General features: G+C 42.6%; 1 protein-coding gene across 7 annotated transcripts in view; it reads left to right on the top strand.

Moving 5' to 3' along the window:
• The window catches only part of mtmr14 (myotubularin related protein 14), a 60,860-nt gene that overhangs the window by 16,358 nt on the left and 26,181 nt on the right, over positions 1 to 18,321 (top strand). For all 7 annotated transcript variants that reach the window (XM_077199124.1, XM_077199128.1, XM_077199129.1 and 4 more), the window contains 4 exons: positions 4,470 to 4,578; positions 4,974 to 5,049; positions 11,867 to 11,927; positions 12,227 to 12,346. In XM_077199124.1, coding sequence (XP_077055239.1) covers positions 4,470 to 4,578; positions 4,974 to 5,049; positions 11,867 to 11,927; positions 12,227 to 12,346 — 366 coding nt within the window. The remainder of the gene's footprint in view (positions 1 to 4,469; positions 4,579 to 4,973; positions 5,050 to 11,866; positions 11,928 to 12,226; positions 12,347 to 18,321) is intronic.

Below are 18,321 nucleotides of genomic sequence, written 5' to 3'. Positions count from 1 at the left end.
ACTTCACTCTCTCCATCGATGGCCATACAGTTACCACCTCTCCCCAGATCCGAAATCTTGGTTTCATTTTTGACCCCACACTCACATTTAAGCCCCATATCCGTCATATCACCAAAACTGCCTTTTTCCACCTACGAAATATTGCTCGTCTACGCCCTATCCTCTCCATATCTGCTGCAGAAACTCTCATCCATACATTCATTGCATCAAGACTCGACTACTGCAATAGTCTCCTATATGGCCTCCCATCCTCTGATATAAAAAAACTGCAATACGTTCAAAATTCCGCTGCTCGCCTCCTCACCCACACTAGCTCCAGAGACCACATCACCCCTGTTCTTCAACAGCTTCATTGGCTCCCTGTACAACAGCGCATCCATTACAAAGTTCTGCTCATCACTTACAAAGCCCTCAATAACTTGGCACCTCCATATCTCACAAACCTCTTACAGCATCACCGCCCCTCCCGACGCCTCCGCTCTGCCGACTTGGGCCTTCTCAAACCCATCACCAAATCAATGCACCGAACTTTGGGGGATCGAGCATTCGCCATCGCTGCCCCCACCCTTTGGAACTCACTCCCTATCCACATTAGAAACTCAGATTCACTGACCACCTACAAAAAACTGCTCAAAACCCACCTGTTTCAGCTTGCCTACAACCTATAATAACACTCTCATCATTTTTTGTTTGTTTCATTTGTAAAGCGTCTTTGAGTTCCTTGGAAAGCGCTATATAAGACTTATGCATTATTATTACATTGTAACATTACAAACTAAAAACATATATAATTATTTTGTTTTTAAAATGACTAAAGGCTAAATAAAAAATAAAAAATAAAAACAAAAGCACAAACTAATTATATTAGCCTGCATTTGATTACCCCATTATAATGGATACTTTCATAAAAATATACTTGTAGGTTTAAAATTCCACATATGGCACATTTATTGTCTCCAACAACAAATATTTTAGCAATAGCCTATGTATATTTTAGTCAGAATTATTGCGCTACTGTTCTATTGTGCTCGTCTGTTTGGCACACATGCGCGCGGCGGCGCTCAATAACGGAAGCTTGAATTTTAGCGGAGATTCACTTGCTGAAGCTCGTCCTCTCCTGACAGTGAAATGGACATATTTGTTTGATTTTCTAACATTTACAGATGGAGAATATACCTGTGAAATGTAAGTTAAGCACTGAGGAAAGCACCACGTCTCAAACGCATTAAACAGCGCAAGTATTTATCTGTCAGTCAGCAACAGCATCTGACAGGGCAAGCTGCTTTAAACTTGTTAACTATATCTTACCAGTTATTTTAAAGCGCTTAATATAAGCTTGTGTCATGTTTAGGACAAATTGTAGGCTACCATGTAGGCTACTTTCACTGCAGGAGCTCACACTGCGTCCTCCGCTATTTTTCAGATGTGCTCGTATCAAACTACTGTATCGATATAAACGGTATTACCTCATTCCATATCGTGGGGATAAAAAATATCGATATATTGTACAAACTCGATATACCGCCCAGCCCTAATTCCGTGCATTTAATAAACCTGCTGCTGTGTTTTTATTTTCTCTGCTTGCAACAAACTTTTTATTTTTCAAATAAAGAATGTACTGTTTTTGATTTGGGACTCAATTTTTTGATTTGGGACTTGGGTCAAAAGAGATGGACGACAGATTAAAACTTCTAACTCTATGTGGACAGTTTCATCTCCATAAATGTAGTCACTAATTCTAAGCCCAATTTTAGGCTTTTCTGTGTTCATTTAAAGTTATTCTATGACTCTCTTTGTTAATCAGTGTAACAAAGTTTATGATTCAGGGAAGAAGGAGGCGGGAACCAGCAGACATTCAAATAATTTTAATTTTCAAATAAAACAAAAAGAACTGCCAGCAGCCCCTCGCGGACGACTGCTGTCTACCAAAATAAAACACAAATACAAAAACCAAAAGTCTGCCAGCAGCCCCTCGCGGACGACTGCTGGCTACACAAAACAAAAACCAAACGCAAATAAAACGCAGGCCTGTTCCTCTCTCGATCATCAACGTCGTCGCTCCTCCTTTATACTTCCGCTCCTCCTTGAGAGATGCGAGACCGGTGTGCCTCACAGGTGTAGCTCATTAACACTCGCACCACCGGCCTCGCACCTTTCTCTCACGTCTCTCGGCCTCGTCCTGTTCGCCACAGTCAGCTAACAAGAAAGCCACTAAAACTGCTTTGTTGTTAAAAAAAAATGGTTTCATTATGTTATCTCCTGATTTCCTGAAGATGGAAAAAAAAGTGAAATTTATTTTTAATCATGTATGTTTAATTTCTAATGCTTTAAATGTTTCATGAATTTTTTTTAGTAGTTTTCTTATTGTATCTTGTTTGAAAATGTACTTTCTTGCCTTGCTCTACCTCGAGTTCCTTATCCTATTTTCTTGTGTGTGATTACATGTGTCTCCTGTGATCTTTGTTCAATTTAAAAATAATAATAATTAAAAAAAAAAATAATTGGCAGATGCAGACACGTTCATTGAGACTAGTGCATGTTGCAAAGTCATATTAAATAGCCGATCGAAACGCCATATGTGACCCCCTTACGTATATCACTCACTGCCTTGTTTTCATGCACATGAAATTCAGTGTGGCGTCTACCCTGACTAAGTTCTAAAACCAGCAAACAGACATGCACAGCTCATCAACACTACTTCTAATGCTTTTTATTGTATCAATGCCATATTATGTGACGACATTACTTTTCTTACAACCAAGTAGCTGAGTTCTGCTTTAACAAATGGTTCCGAATATCAGAAATTAATATTCACTGTTAATTTTTTTATGCTGTAATTTTTTTAAATGTAAATCACACTTTTGTGTTTATAGATGATAGATATATCTAAATCCTTTTTTGTTTTGATTATTAGCTTTTTGCTCTTTTATTTAAAAGGACAGTGGGGACCTGACTGGGACTTGTTAAGGATCACATTACAGACTATGTGATAAATACATCAAAACAAATAAAACAATTAATAAGAGACCGTGCAACTGCAAAACCCTACGTGGAGTGTTAAAGAAAAAAAAAATCAAATTGGGGAGTATTGTTTCCTTACGAAAGATTTTAACAATTTTTTTAATTAAGCTGTTTTCATCATTGCAGGAAAGTAGAGTATATTAAATAAGTCTATGTTTTGGATTTAATTATTATTCGTTACTTTTTAAATTCATGTTTTTAAAGAAGGCACCACAGAGGATGATGTAATGCCTTATCTGTTGCAGTGTCCGAAGAAATTTTCACCAAACCTCAAGGCAAATAGATAATATCTTCACAACCTGATTGGTCGGCTCTTATGACGTATTCCCTATTTTGAGACGAAACTTACCGAACATCCAAAACAATGCTAATTTAGATCTAAATTAGGTTAGCACCATAGCCTGTAAAAAATATGGACAAAGCGTCTGTGACGTCACCCATAGACTTTCTGAAGAACGGTTTTGAGGCCGTTTATGGGGGGTATGGGTGGCGCCATCTTAGAAAATCTTGTTCAGAAAGGATACAGAGAAGGTATGTGTTGTGTCAGATCATGGCCGAGACGCCAAATTTCAGGAATTCCACTCAGTGCAGCCCGTTATCAGCTGTCAATCACCCTGTCAATCAAAGTTAACCACGCCCTTATTTGTCATACATTTTATATCTAAATACGATCTAAACTAACGAGTTCACCCCCTCACAGTTGTCAGGCACTCGGAACCTATCGAAAAATACAATAAAAGTCCATGGGACCAACCTGTAAAAACATTAATTTATGCTGTGAAAACGGACATTTTAACATGGGGGTCTATGGATATTTTGCTCCCTTTTGGGACCTGCCCCTAGCGGATTTTCGATGTATTGCAGTTTTTCGCACTTCCGGGTAGGCTTCATTTTTCAGATTAGAATGTTGCCGCTTGGTTAGCACTAAACCAGAATCTTGCATCTGAAATTTTACAGTTCCATTGTAGTGGCCAGTTTTTAATGCTTTTAATTTAAATGTTAAAACATGGACATGGAACTTTATCGTAGCTGATCAAACAGAAGTAGCCTAACTACTTAGATTAATCAGTTACTACCTTGTAATTGCCTTTTAATTATTCATATAGAAATTTTGATCTACTTTGTCTAATGCAACTACATCTCTATCTACCTGCTCAATTGTAATGCAATATCTGCAGTTAAGAACAATGTGGGAAGACTTCATGGAAAGACATTTTATGTTTGATCCCCTAATGTTCTCTAAATACAGGCTAAAATCTGTAATGAAATCTGAAGCCATACCTTTTTTGGCATAATGTTGAAATTTAATTTTTGTTAATTGGTCAAGTGGGCAAAGTTCTTGGTTGATCAAATGGTAGATTATCAGCCAATATTTTGGTCTGTCACCAGTGTATTGTAATATATTTTTTTTAATTGTTCTTTTCTTCTTTTTCTTCATTTTTGTTCAGCTTTGAGAGTACAGTGCAGATCAGTAAATTGCAGGATTTGGTCAACCGTAGTAAGATGGCTCGTTGTAGAGGGAGATTTGTCTGTCCTGTCATCCTCTACAATGGAAAGGTAACTATCTTGCCACTCCAATCAAATGGGTAGTTTGCCTCATAGTATTATTTTTTCGACCACCAGATGCTTTCTGTTGCTGCTTCATGTTTCATGTTCATGCTGCTTCAATAAACTATGTTATCCATGTATCACATGCCCCTTTTAGACATTTGAATATATTGATAGTAGACCAATCAAAGTGTAAATAACAGATTTAATGTTTTATTGTGAAATCTGGCTGTCAGGATTTTTAGTACTGAAGTGTTGAGTTCTGGACTATCAGCCTTTAACTTGGTATAATTTACTGGGAGCTAACAACAAGCTTCAAGCCTCCTTTACCAGGGTTTTTCTTTTTTGTGTTTCTTTTTTTGTTGTGGCAACCTTAACTCTTATTTTTTTGTCCTCTGTTGTAGCATGTGTGTCGATCCTCCACACTAGCAGGTTGGGGCGAACTTTATGGACGCACTGGATACAACTACATTTTTTCAGGTACACACTCTCTATTAGTTATTAAGACAGCTCTGTGTTTGTTCCTCTTTCCAAAACAAGCTGTACCAGCATCAAAATGATGTGTCAAAAGTTGACAGATGCTGAAAATATCAGGAGCTGTGGTGCAACTGCCAAAGACATTTTCCCAACAATGGTGCAAGTCAAGCCACCTTTATTTATAAAGCGCTTTAGAAAATACAGATTTACAGTGATAACAGGAAAATTATGCATTTTGGCTGTTGTTCAGCAGAAGTCAGTTCAGTGTTGATTCAATTCCATTGTAAAGATCATCAATTATTAAATTTTTTCATTTAATCTATAAACCAGTTCTGCAATTAATTATGTCTTTGTCCAGCTCAGTTTTTCATTTCTCAAACATCAGTGTCAGTACAGTCTGATCAATAATATTGTTGTATATTAAGTGTCTCCAACTAAGCAAGCTAGAAGTGACAGTGGGAAGGAACCTAAACTGCTGCAGGTGACAGAATGGAGAAAAAACCTTGGGACAAATCAGGCTCAGTCAGGGAGACAGTTCTCTTCTGACAAACGAACGAAAGTTTGTGCGTCAGTTCAAAGGTTACTCCTTTGCCGTAAATCGATGCATACGGCCGTCTGCCGGAAGCTAGTTATTTTAGTCGATAAAGTTTTAAATATGGATATTTTTCTTACACGAACGCATCGCTTCACTTCAGAAGGCCTTTATTAACCCCCGGAGACGCGTGGAGCACTTTAGTCATGAATGGATGCGCTTTGATGGACTTCCAAAGAAATACACCCATGCACTCCCAATATAAAGCTTGGAAGAGCCAGGACATTTTTTTTATATAACTATGATTGTATTCGTCTGAAAGAAGAATGTCATATACACCTAATAATAATAATAATAATAAATTTTATTTGTAAAAGCACTTTACGTTTTAAGAAAAAACCTCAAAGTGCTACAGGTCTGATTCTAAGAACAATATCTAGACATTGTTAAAATCCATAAGATCTGCTAAAAAGTAATGTCTTTAGTCCCTTTTTAAAAGTCTTGGTGGTCTGTGGTGACCTCAGATGGTCCGGGAGGGCATTCCAAATCCGGGGAGCGGCAGAGCAAAAAGCACGATCGCCCATTGTGCAGAGTTTAGTTTTTGGTATTAAAAGGCGGTTTGAGTTTTGTGATCGGAGGGATCGTGCTGTAGAAACAGGGGTAAGTAGTTATTTCAGGAAGGGGGGTGCGTTTCCATAGATGCATTGGTGAGTGAGAAGTGAAACCTTATATTCGATCCTAGCAGACACGGGAAGCCAGTGAAGTGTGTGGAGGATGGGAGTGATGTGTTCATACTTTCGCACTCTCATCAGGATCCTAGCAGCGCTGTTCTGGACGTACTGCAGCTTTTGCAGACTCTTGTTGGGGATCCCGATGAGAAGAGCGTTACAGTAATCCAGTTTAGAGGAGACGAAGGCGTGGACCAGTTTCTCAGCATCGGCTAAGGTAAGCGTAGAACGGAGTTTTGCGATGATTCTGAGATGATGAAAGGAGATCTTACAGAGATTTTTGATATGGACTTCAAAGGTGAGTTGTGGATCAAATCTCACAACGAGATTGGTAACTGTTTTGGAAAGGGGGATGTCTTGGCCAGAGACAGTTATACCGGAAAGTGAGGATGACTGAATTTGGTGCGAGGTGCCAATGAGAATTGCTTCAGTTTTGGAACTGTTTAGTTGGAGAAAATTCTGTTTCATCCACACCTTTATCTCCTCGAGACAGGCAGTGAGTGTTGGAGACGGAGATGATGTTTGCGGTGCTGCAGTTGGTTGTGGATCAGATTTCATGTACAGTTGTGTGTCGTCAGCATAGCAGTGAAAAGACACTCCATGGCGGCTGATGACATGTCCGAGTGGCAGGATATAAATGATAAAGAGAATGGGGCCAAGAACCGACCCCTGAGGTACTCCGCAGGTAACTGTGTGTTCCCGGGACCTTGATTTTCCAAGCGAAATGTACTCTTTTCTGTCCGTCAGATATGAATTGAACCAGTCCAGGGCAATTTCAGTAAGTCCAGTGGTTTGATGCAGCCGGTCGAGTAGAATGCCATGGTCCACAGTGTCGAAAGCAGAGGACAGGTCGAGCAGTATGAGAAGGGAAGGTGAGCCAGCATCAGCTGCCATTCGTAGGTCATTTGTGACTCTGACGAGCGCTGTTTCTGTGCTAAGAGCTGTGCGGAAACCAGATTGGAACTTTTCGAATAGGTGGTTGTTTTTGAGGTGGTCCTGGAGATGAGTGGCAACAACTTTTTCCAAGACTTTTGAGATGAACGGAAGATTTGAAATTGGCCTATAGGTTGATAATATATCAGGAGCAAGAGTGGGTTTTTTCAGAAGAGGTCTGATTATGGCGGTTTTAAGAGCAGATGGAACAATGCCGGACAGGATAGACTGGCTTATTACAGTGGTGATGAGAGGGCTTAGAATAACGGAGTTTGCTTTGACAAGAGCAGTAGGAAAAGGGTCCAGGGCACAGGTGGTGGCTCTCATCCTTTTGATGATCATCTCTACCTCCTTATTCGAGATTTCTGGAAAGCATTTCAGGGGCTGGGCGATTGCAAGCTGAGAGTGTACAGATGGGGCAGATTGGATTGAGGATCCATGAATGGAAGAGCGGATTGAATCTATTTTAGTTTTGAAAAAGTCCAGTAAGTTATTGCAGTGTTCTTCTGTGTTTTCCGTGAATGAGTGGGTCTGTGGTTTTAGAAGATGATTAATGGTGGAGAACAGCTGCTTTGAGTTTCCGGGACTGTTTTTGATGATATTAGAGTAGAATGATGACCGTGCCTTTATTAGCGACTTAGAGTATTTATTTTGGTGTTTCCGAAAAGCTTGTTGGTGGACAGTGTGACCAGTGGCTTTATATCTCCGCTCAATGGCCCGCCCAAATGCCTTCATTTTCCGTAGCTCACTGGTGTACCAGGGGGCTGTTCGGGAGAAGCTCACTGTTCTAGTTTTTACTGGTGCGTGGATATCTAGGAGGCTCTTGAGGGTGTTGTTGTAGTAGTCCACAGGGTTAATGACTGGTGAGCAGTTAACAGAAAGAAGATGTTGAAGGTCGGGTGCCAATGAATCTGAGTTGATGTTTTTTAGATTTCTAAAACAGATTTGGCGCTTAGGCTTGATGAGGGCGGACGGTGAAGACATCGTCATAGAAATGACCTTGTGGTCAGAGATGCCCAGATCATAAACCCGGAGATTGCTGAGATGGTCAGAGTTTGTAATAACCAGATCGAGTGTGTGTCCCCTAGTGTGAGTGGGGACATCGACAAGTTGAGTTAGATTAAAACAGTCCAGTAATTGAAGGAATTCCGCTGCAAAACGACAGGTGGGGGAGTTGACATGGATATTCATATCTCCAAGAACTATGATATTGGCAGACATAGTACAGAGTGTTGTCAGAAGGTTAGACATTTCTGGGATGAAAGACGGGTTCGGTCTGGGTGGCCGATAAATGAGAAATATTGTTGTGGAGAGAGGAGGCTTGCACTTAAAAGCGAGGTATTCAAAAGAAGATGGCTCAGGCATGGTAATGGGGGACAGGCCCAGATCACTTCGGTGCATGACAGCCAGACCGCCGCCGCGCCCTGTATTACGGGCTTTCTGTAGGTAACAGTAACCAGGAGGACAGGTCTCATTTAAAACAGAGAAAACATCTGGTTTGTGCCAGGTTTCTGTAAGGCACACCAAATCTCGACATTTATCCAGAATATGTTCCTGTATAAGGCAGGATTTATTTGTGATGGATTGTGCATTGAACAGTTCAATCGTGATGGTAGATGGAGCAGTGTGTCTCTGTATTGGCCGGAGTAGACTGAAATCCACTCCACGTTTTCCCTCCCGATCCGTGCTCAGCGCTGCCGTTGAAACTCCAGCGTTACTTATTCTGGGAAGGGTAGCGCCCTGATGACGTGTTGGAAGTGCGACAGGGTGTGCGCCAGACCAGAGGGATGGAATGCCATGATCAGACCGGGAGAAAACAAACTTTCTGCCGCAGCTCCTGTGAGTGTAGCGCGGCCGGCGAAACAATCCAAGTTGTTTAATAACTGGTATGCATGATGGAACAATGCAGTTGTTGAAACTCCTCAGTTGGGTGACGGAATACTTAAACATTGTGCCACTCGCGGAAAACGGCCTGGTGTCCGGCCACAGCGCCCGTGCTGAGCAGAGGAGAGCCGCCAGACTCAACAGAATCCCGCAGACCTCAGCAACAGCCTGGTCAGGATCCTCTCGATGGTAGGAGGCGATGCACAGACACAGGAAAAGCTCCGGGCGAAGGCAGACTGGTAAGTTGACAACAGCTGGAATCGGCGAAATCCGCACAAACACATCCATAAAGTTTGCACTCGTTATATTTACTGGACGTAGTAGTGCTGGTCAATAAACATACTGTATAGCCTGGTTAAATGGCAACAATTGTTGCCACAAGGATTTTCGGACGAAGAAGCGGCGAACAAACAACGCCAGCGTCCTCTCCTCAGCGTCATAAACACAGATCTCAAACCTCACCTAAAGATCTCACAGATCTCACACCTAAAGCCTTGTTTATAATCGACACGTCCGCACGAGCGGACTTGATTTAGTTTTTGTCAACGTTTTTTGACTAAAATGCCATTTAGATAAGTACCCATTGACTTCCATAGTATTTATTTCCTACTATGGAAGTGAATGGCTACCGTCAACTGTTTGATTACCAACATTCTTTAAAATATCTTCTTATGTGTTCAACAGAAGAAATAAACTTGTACAGGTTTGGAACTCTAGGGTGAGTAAGTGAAGATAATTTTAATTTTTGGGCAAACAATCCCTTTAAGGTTGTCAGGTAGGTTTAACAGTAGTATTCAGTTAAGAAAAAATACCTACAGAAATTGAATAATGTAATCAAATGTAAAATAACAGTTAATAGTCTCCCGTGTATAAACCCTTATTCAAAATACCAAAGTTAGTCAAGAGCAGTGAGTGATTTTCTCTTTATCTTTTGTTGTTTGAATTAATATTATATTAATATTAAGGGTTTAGGCTACTGTCACTTTAAGAACTAATGCATGGATCATCCAAATACAATTTTCTCCCAACATATTACGAAAAGTGAGTATTGAACACACACACAGCATAGTGAAAACCGTGGACACACACACACACACACACACACACACACACACACACACTAGGGCTGCAACAACTAATCGATAAAATCGATTATAATCGATTATGAAAATCGTTGTCAACGAATGTCATTATCGATTAGTTGGTCTGCTTACGTCACGGGGAGCGTTTACTGGTACGCACACACACGCAAGGTCTCTCTCCCTCAGGCGCCCTGCCGAGCGCGCGCGCTACACGGTTTGGAGCAGTCTCGCATGCGCGCTCTTGCTTGCGCGCTCTAGATTTCGGGAGTTTGAACTAATTCGCGGGCATCAGGGAGCCGCAATCAATATGCGGGAGACTCCCGGGACTTCCGGGATCTTGGGATGTCTGTATTTTGTCTCGAGCATCAGGTTGCGCAATCAGTTCGCTCGCAACGTAAGTGATGGATTAAAATAGCGCTACCGCAGAAATAGGTTAAATTAAAACGGTCTTTACAAAGTGAAGCATTAAATACAAAGGCAGTTAATAACAGCAGCAGTAAAATATTGTTTTTTAGTCACTGTACTCAGTGGTTTTCAGCGAATGCTTGTGCACTAATGCATAATTTCTCCTGTCCTTTACTCAAGCCTGTTAGCTTGCTGGGTAACGTTACCTCCATTCCGTTCTCTTTTTATAGCATTTGTCTACTAAGTTTTAATTGTTTTTCAAACGCGATCTACTGCGGCTCTACATTCACACAATTGTTTTCAGTCTTTCTATATTTATTTAATCAATTTATCCTTATATTATATTCTTTTATATATTATATATATAATATATATTATATTCTTTATCCTTATATTCCTTATATATAATTAATTTTAAATAAAAATTAAATGAATTAAATGGATGTTTTTAGTTTGTTTTTAGTTCAGATATTCACATCTGAACAACATGTCTGTGTAAATTTGTTTTAACAAAAATTGTGTTAAAACATAATATGTTGGATATCATTTTTTTAACAATAAGCATGTTTGTCAACTTGCCATCAGTAATTATCATTAAAAACAATGCAAATATTGATATTAGTAAAACTCAATGTGTGGCTTTTGCACTTTTTAAAGTACAATCTTACACATAAATACCCTGATTTACGGTTTTATTTAGTTATAATAAAAAAAAAATCTAATTTAATTTCTATCCGATTAATCGAAAAAATAATCGTCCGATTAATCGATTATCAAAATAATCGTTAGTTGCAGCCCTAACACACACACACACACACACACACACACACACACACACACACACACACACACACACACACACACACACACACACACACACACACACACACACACACACACACACACACACACACACACACACACACACACACACAGTGGGTAGTGATTGGGCACCCAGGGAGCAATTGGAGTTTGGTGGCTTGCTCAAGGGCAGCTCAGTCGTGGGTATTGAGGGTGAAAGAAAGTGCTGTTCATTCACTTCCCCACCTACATTTTTTCCCTGCTGGTACTGAGAATAGAACCTGCATCCTTTAGAATCCAGTCTAACTCTCTAATCATTAGGCCGCGACTGCCTGCCATTAATCTGAACTGCTCAAGCTACAGTTATTGACTGACCTTAAACTGTGGGGCAGTATAGATGTTGCTGTGAAAATTACTTGTTGGGTTGCATTAGGTTTAATCTCAAACTATTTCAGGCGGTTCAGATGACACCTTGGGTGATGCTGAAGAGGTTCTGGAGGATGACTGTGCAGTTCGGTAAGATAAGCTGGCAAGGAACACAATCTTACAAGGAGCCAAATGTTCGAATTATTAATTGATTTTGTGAGACTAATTTCTTTCTTTCTTTCTTTCTTTCTTTCTTTCTTTCTTTCTTTCTTTCTTTCTTTCTTTCTTTCTTTCTTTCTTTCTTTCTTTCTTTCTTTCTTTCTTTCTTTCTTTCTTTCTTTCTTTCTTTCTTTCTTTCTTTCTTTCTTTCTTTCTTTCTTTCTTTCTTTCTTTCTTTCTTTCTTTCTTTCTTTCTTTCTTTCTTTCTTTCTTTCTTTCTCACTCTACAGGAATGATTCACAGTTGTTTGATAAGGTTAGGGGCTCTGACATTAAGCTGTTGAAGTATTTGTCTGTACACTACATTTGTGACCTCATGGTGGAGAAGAAGAAGGTCAAGTTTGGCCTCAAGTGAGTGAACTTCCAATTAAATTCATGCTTTTGTTAAAAATTACATAATGTGCCATTCTCCGAATGGCATGTGCCATAATGTAGAATAATTATGAATAGAATAGAATAATGTACAATAATGTAGGCCTTTCACACCCAAAATATCAGGGTCCAAAATGAACTTTTTGCCTACCAGCCAAGGTGGCAAAACAATTACCATTGAAATCTTTATTTTTATTCTGTTATTCTAAATTTATTCTGAAAATATTTTTTATATGTTCTATATTGTGTGCCAAAGAGATTAAACATAAATGTTAAAATATACACTTAATACAGCTTAATACAGTTGTTACCACTACCATCGTTGACATAGTGTTTTGCTTTCATGCTTGAGTACTTATTATGTTGTGTCTGCCCTGGATCAGTGCAGCCTTCACTTTCATTGCGTTTGTATATGCAAATTTTGATAGGGTCCGAGCTGATGTCTCATTGGTCTAGTTCCGCCTATCAGATGCGAGCACTCCTAGAAGCACGGCTATTGGCTGACTGTTTGTCTCTTACGTAGCTGGTGTAGCTTGGCCCCGTTTTCTCCGGGCTTATCTTCACTACTCTCATGGTGGGATACAGTTCCCGCAGTGTCAGCTGGCACAATGTAGAAGTTACCGCTCTCGAAAGGGAACATCTCTGGTTACTATTGTAACCTCGGTTCCCTGAGAGGTGGGAATGAGACATTCCGTTAGCCGGCGTGTTCACTGTTCGATCAGTTGTGTAAGCGTTCAGTCGTGATTCTGACGCAATTGTCGTGCCCATGCATTTTTGCAAGCCTTTCAGTATTTGCATTCTTCGCGACAATTGGCCAGCTGTTCCAAGCTGGCGTTATCCTATATAGTCCAGTCATTTTATGAAAAAAAAGCCCCGAAGAATCCCATTAAGGGAAAGTTTCGAAAAAGACCCAAATATATCCCATTCATACGCCTATTCATTCTTTTTCTCACGTGAAAAGGGTAAAAATTTTAACCCTTAGATATCATCATGAAAATCGCCGAGTTGATTACTTACATCAAGACAAACAAAAAATGTATTACAAGTTTTTTGAAATTGTTTGTTAACATGGACAAACTGTGCATAATATAATTATGTATTAGCTAATTTACATAATTACCCAAACAGTTCTAAACATTGGGTGAAAATGTCTTGTTGAATCGTTGACATATAACAGTAAACTATTTAAAGGAACACTTCACCCATTTCAACATTAATCTTTATTGAAAGTGGGTCATATATGTAGTCGAAATACAGCTCCGCAAGCCACTCCCACTAATCCAGAACAGCGCAAACATCAGATAAATCACTCTTCCGTCTACAAGGCAGACGTTAGCTGCTACCAGAGTTAGAAATTCATTTCACACAAAATTTCTAGTTAGTTGGCTGTGGCGAGCAGGACGAGGGCGAGGGACGTGAGAGGATGGCGCGAGGCCGGTGGCGTGAGTGATAATGAACGACACCTGTGAGACGCGCCGGTCTCTCTCGCATCTCTCACCGAGGAGCGGACGCATAAAACAAGGAGCGACGACAGGGCAGATCGAGTGAGGAACAGGCCTGATTTTATGTTGTGTTTTGTTTATGTTGTGTGTGGCCAGCGGTGAGGGGCTGCTGGCTTATATTTTTGTTTTGTATTTGTTTATTTTACTATTAAAATGTTTAAATGTTCGCCGGTTCCCGCCTCATTCTTCCCACAACAACGAACCCCGTTACATTGGCAAACTCATTAGTGAATTACTCCTCGTTTGTATTTCTTTTTATATGGTGAATTATTGCATGATACCTGGATGTTCAGTCAGAATGCGGTGCGAAACTAGGATGGATCACAACACAAACGTCCGTGTGCTCGTCTGATTCAGAGATTTCTTCCAGGAGAAATTGCCATCGTTGAAATTCTCTGCAGCAGACGGACTCTATCTGTGTCCGTAGCGCACAGCGAGAGCACAGGCATCAGCAGTCTGCCCAGCTCGAGCCAGTCCGGGCTCCTCGTCCGCGACAGGCAGCCGCCTCCTGTTCCTCAGCCTCCTGATCAGCCTCAGCTGCTCTTCACTATATCGCGGCTCGTAAAGATAGCCACGAAAACCGGATTCGAGCAGCAGAATTTCACAATCCTCTTCTTCCATATCATGTTTAGTTTCTTCCGTCATTGTCGTAACTTCCTATCTCCACAGCGCTTGTTAGCTTAGCTTCCAAACAAGATGGCTGGTATTGCTTTCTGTGATCTGCAAGTGAAGTCCCACCCACTGATCTGTAATAGGTCTGTAGCGTGAGTGGGTCCCACACAATTTTCAATTAAATGGGACTTCCTGCTTTTTATGATGCAAAATGACGATTTTTACGTCATAAAAAGCAGGAAGTAAAACACTTAAATCCTTATTTCTCCCATCTCAGGGAAAAATAAAGGAAAAATCCACGATAATTATAATATATGACTGGGTTTCTAACAATACAAAGCTTAATGCAAATGGGTGAAGTGTCCCTTTAATATTAAAATTAAATACACCAGGGCAAGAAAGGGTGCCTAAGGAAGGGTCAACAGGGAAGTCGCATCGACAGCTACTTTCTGAGAAGCAGGCCGAGTCAGTCGACAGAAGTTCAGCAGCAGGACACACACCACAGTCTGCAGGACATCAACATCCCTGTCCGAGAGGAGGAAGAGCAAGGCACAGGAGAGCAGCCTGAACCCAATCCATCACGACCAACAGCAGAGAAGAAGATCCAGGGGCGAAGGCCATTAGTCAAATGGCCAAAAGCCTGCGACAAGACGCAGTTGAAGGAGGTCAACACTGATCTCTGCAACATACTGGAAGGGATCAGAGGTACAACCATGAAAAAGTTGGATAGAATGGGTGATCTTATCTATACCTATGGGGTGGAACGGTTTGGAGTGATCGAAGGCAAACGAGCTACCCCGTTAATCCCCACCAAATCCAGAAGGCAGATAGAAATAGACCGCCCAGTCAAAGAGAGGAGGCAGCTGAAGAAGCAATGGAGGAAGGTCACAGAGGAGGAGAAGGAAGGTATAAACCTGCTACAGGAAGAGATTCAGAGCAGGCTTGTAACACTGAGGAGGGCTGAAAACCTTCTGAGGAAGCGCAGAAGGAAGGTGCAAACAAGATCACGCTTCTACAAAGACCCATTCAAATTTGTGAAGAGCCTCTTTACAAAGGAGAAGAGCGGAAGTCTCTGAGTTTCAAAGGCCGACCTGGAAGAATATCTGAAAAATTCCTGCACAGATGACCGACACCAGGAAGAAGTTGCGCTCCCTCCTGACATGCCACCAGTCAATCCACCAGAGCACGAACTGGATGTCAGTCTACCCAGATGGAGTGAGGTAGAACAAACCGTGCGCAGAGCAAGGGCCGCATTATCTCCAGGTCCCAACGGAGCCCCATACAGGCTTTACAAAAACGCACCAGACGTCCTACGATTCCTCTGGAAACTGATGAGGGTTGTGTGGCAAAAGAAGGAGATACCAACGTCCTGACGGAGAGCTGGAGGGATCCTAATCCCCAAGGAAAAGGACTCCTCAGAGATCGGGCAGTTCCGCCAGATCAGTCTGCTAAACGTCGAGGGAAAAATCTTCTTCAGCGTAGTCGCTCACAGGCTGACAGGATACCTGCAAAGGAACAACCTGATTGACACGTCAATCCAGAAAGCCGGCATCTCAGGCTTCTCTGGTTGTGTAGAACACACCAGTGTCATCTGGCATCAGATTCAGGTCGCCAAAAAGGAGGGAACAGATCTTCATGTGGTGTTCCTGGATCTCGCGAATGCCTTTGGCTCAGTCCCTCACAACCTCTTGTGGACAGCCTTTGACTACTTCAGGGTCCCAGTAGCGCTCACAACCCTAGTCAAGGCCTACTTCAAGGATGTCCAACTCTGCTTGACAACAATAGAATACACAACAGCATGGCAGCACCTGGAAGTGGGAATCATGGCCGGCTGCACCATCTCCCCACTGGCCTTCACCCTGGCCATGGAAGTCATCATCCGGGCCTCTCGATGGACGGTTGGCGGACAGCGAGTAAGACCAGGGCTGAGGCTGCCACCACTTAGAGCCTACATGGACAACCTCACAACTCTCACCACGACCAAGGTTTGCACTGTGCGGCTACTAAGAAAGCTCCAGGAAAACATTGAGCGGGCTCGCATGAAAATCAAGCCAAGCAAGTCCAGAAGCATCTCTATTATCAAGGGGAAGCTGTCAGACCACCGCTTTCACATTGGTGAGGAACCCATTCCAACGGTTTCCGAGAAGCCAGTGAAAAGCCTAGACAAAGACAAAGAGCAAGTAGAGCAGCTCAGGAGGAAGGTAGCCACCGGCCTGTAGAACATCAAGCTCTGTTGCATGCAGTATGGACTACTTCCAGGTCTCCTGTGGCCGCTAACTCTTTATGAAGTCCCGCTCTCAAAGGTGGAGAAGCTGGAGAGACTGGTCAGCTCATATATAAGGAAGTGGCTTGGCCTTCCCAGGTGCCTCAGCAGAATTGGGCTTTACGGCAAGGGGATGTTACAACTGCCCATTTCCAGTCTAACAGAGGAGTACAAGTGCGTCAAAGTCAGACTGGAGATGATGCTGCTGGACTCGAGTGATCATTTTGTAGCCCAAGCGGCCCCCATCCTGGCCACCGGGAGGAAGTGGACCCCATTGGCTGCTACTGAGCAGGCAAAGGCAGCACTCAGACACAAGGACATCGTGGGCCGAGTGCAGGAGGGGGGGAAAGTGGTCTAGGCCTCGGGGTCAGTACACCAGCGTGGAGCAAGGCCTCTACATCTCAGAGACGCAAGCTGGTGGTCCAGGAGATACGTCGAGAGGAGGAAGCAGGAAGGTGCGCCCAAGCTGTGGCGCAGGCAAAACAAGGGCAGGGGATGGCATGGAAAGGAGTGGAGAAGAGGAAGATCTCCTGGAAAGAGTTGTGGGAGATGGAGGCATTCAAGGGCATGTTTTACAATCAAGGCTGCCTACGATGTCCTGCCTTCCCCTGCTAACCTAAGCCAGTGGTACGCCGAAGACCCCACGTGCCCTCTATGTCCCAGTCTAGCAACACTAAAGCACATCTTAGTGGGATGCAAGACCAGCCTCACCCAAGGTCGTTATACCTGGCGGCACAATCAGGTGCTAAAGAGTCTTGCAGCGGTGCTAGAAAGTCGACGGGCAAGTGTGAATGCCCTTCCTCTTCCATCATCCCGGGGGCAGCTAATACCATTTGTTCGAGAGGGCGAGGGTCAAGCCAGCCTCACCGCCACAAGACCAGACACTGGTCAGCTGGGGAGAGCACGGGACTGGAAGCTGCTGGCAGACTTGGGCAAGAAACTCTGCTTCCCAGCTGAGATCGCAGCTACAAATCAGCAACCAGACCTTGTTCTGTGGTCAACCTCACTCAAGCTTGTTTACATCATCGAGCTCACCATGCCCTGGGAGGGTGCAGTGAAGGAGGCTTATGAAAGGAAAAGGCTGATGTACGCTGAACTTGCAGCCGATGTGCAAAAACAAGGCTGGAAAGCGAAAATACGCCCAGTGGAAGTAGGCTGCAGAGGGTTCGTAGCCACCTCAACATCTAGGCTACTAAGGGAGATGGGAGTGCGAGGGAAGGCCCACCGGCAGGCAGTCAAAGACCTCTCAAGGGCTGCTGAAAAGGGAAGCCAGCAGCTGTGGATGAAGAGAAAGGACTCCGTCTGGGCCTTCAAATTAATTGATGGCACCTAGGGAGTGAACCTGGGACACCGGGATTCACTGCTGAACCCTCTGGAGGTGTCGTGGGCCTATCAGCGAAACACCAAAGAAGGAGGGCGCCCATTTGATAACCCAAGGGTGACATCACTCATTTGACAATCCCACGGAGTCCAATCGGTGCCTCAAGTATGCATGTATAGAGGGATATCAACATCTAGTCCTATACAACAGACCTTAAGGTCTGAATGGAACCCATTTATGCTACCCATGAACATTA

This window comes from Siphateles boraxobius, unplaced genomic scaffold (assembly GCF_051911475.1).
Source record: "Siphateles boraxobius isolate OS27281-9 unplaced genomic scaffold, OSU_SipBor_1 41, whole genome shotgun sequence".
Taxonomy (NCBI): domain Eukaryota; kingdom Metazoa; phylum Chordata; class Actinopteri; order Cypriniformes; family Leuciscidae; genus Siphateles; species Siphateles boraxobius.
Note: the sequence above shows the minus strand (reverse complement) of the source record. Positions and strands in the feature narration are given on the sequence as shown.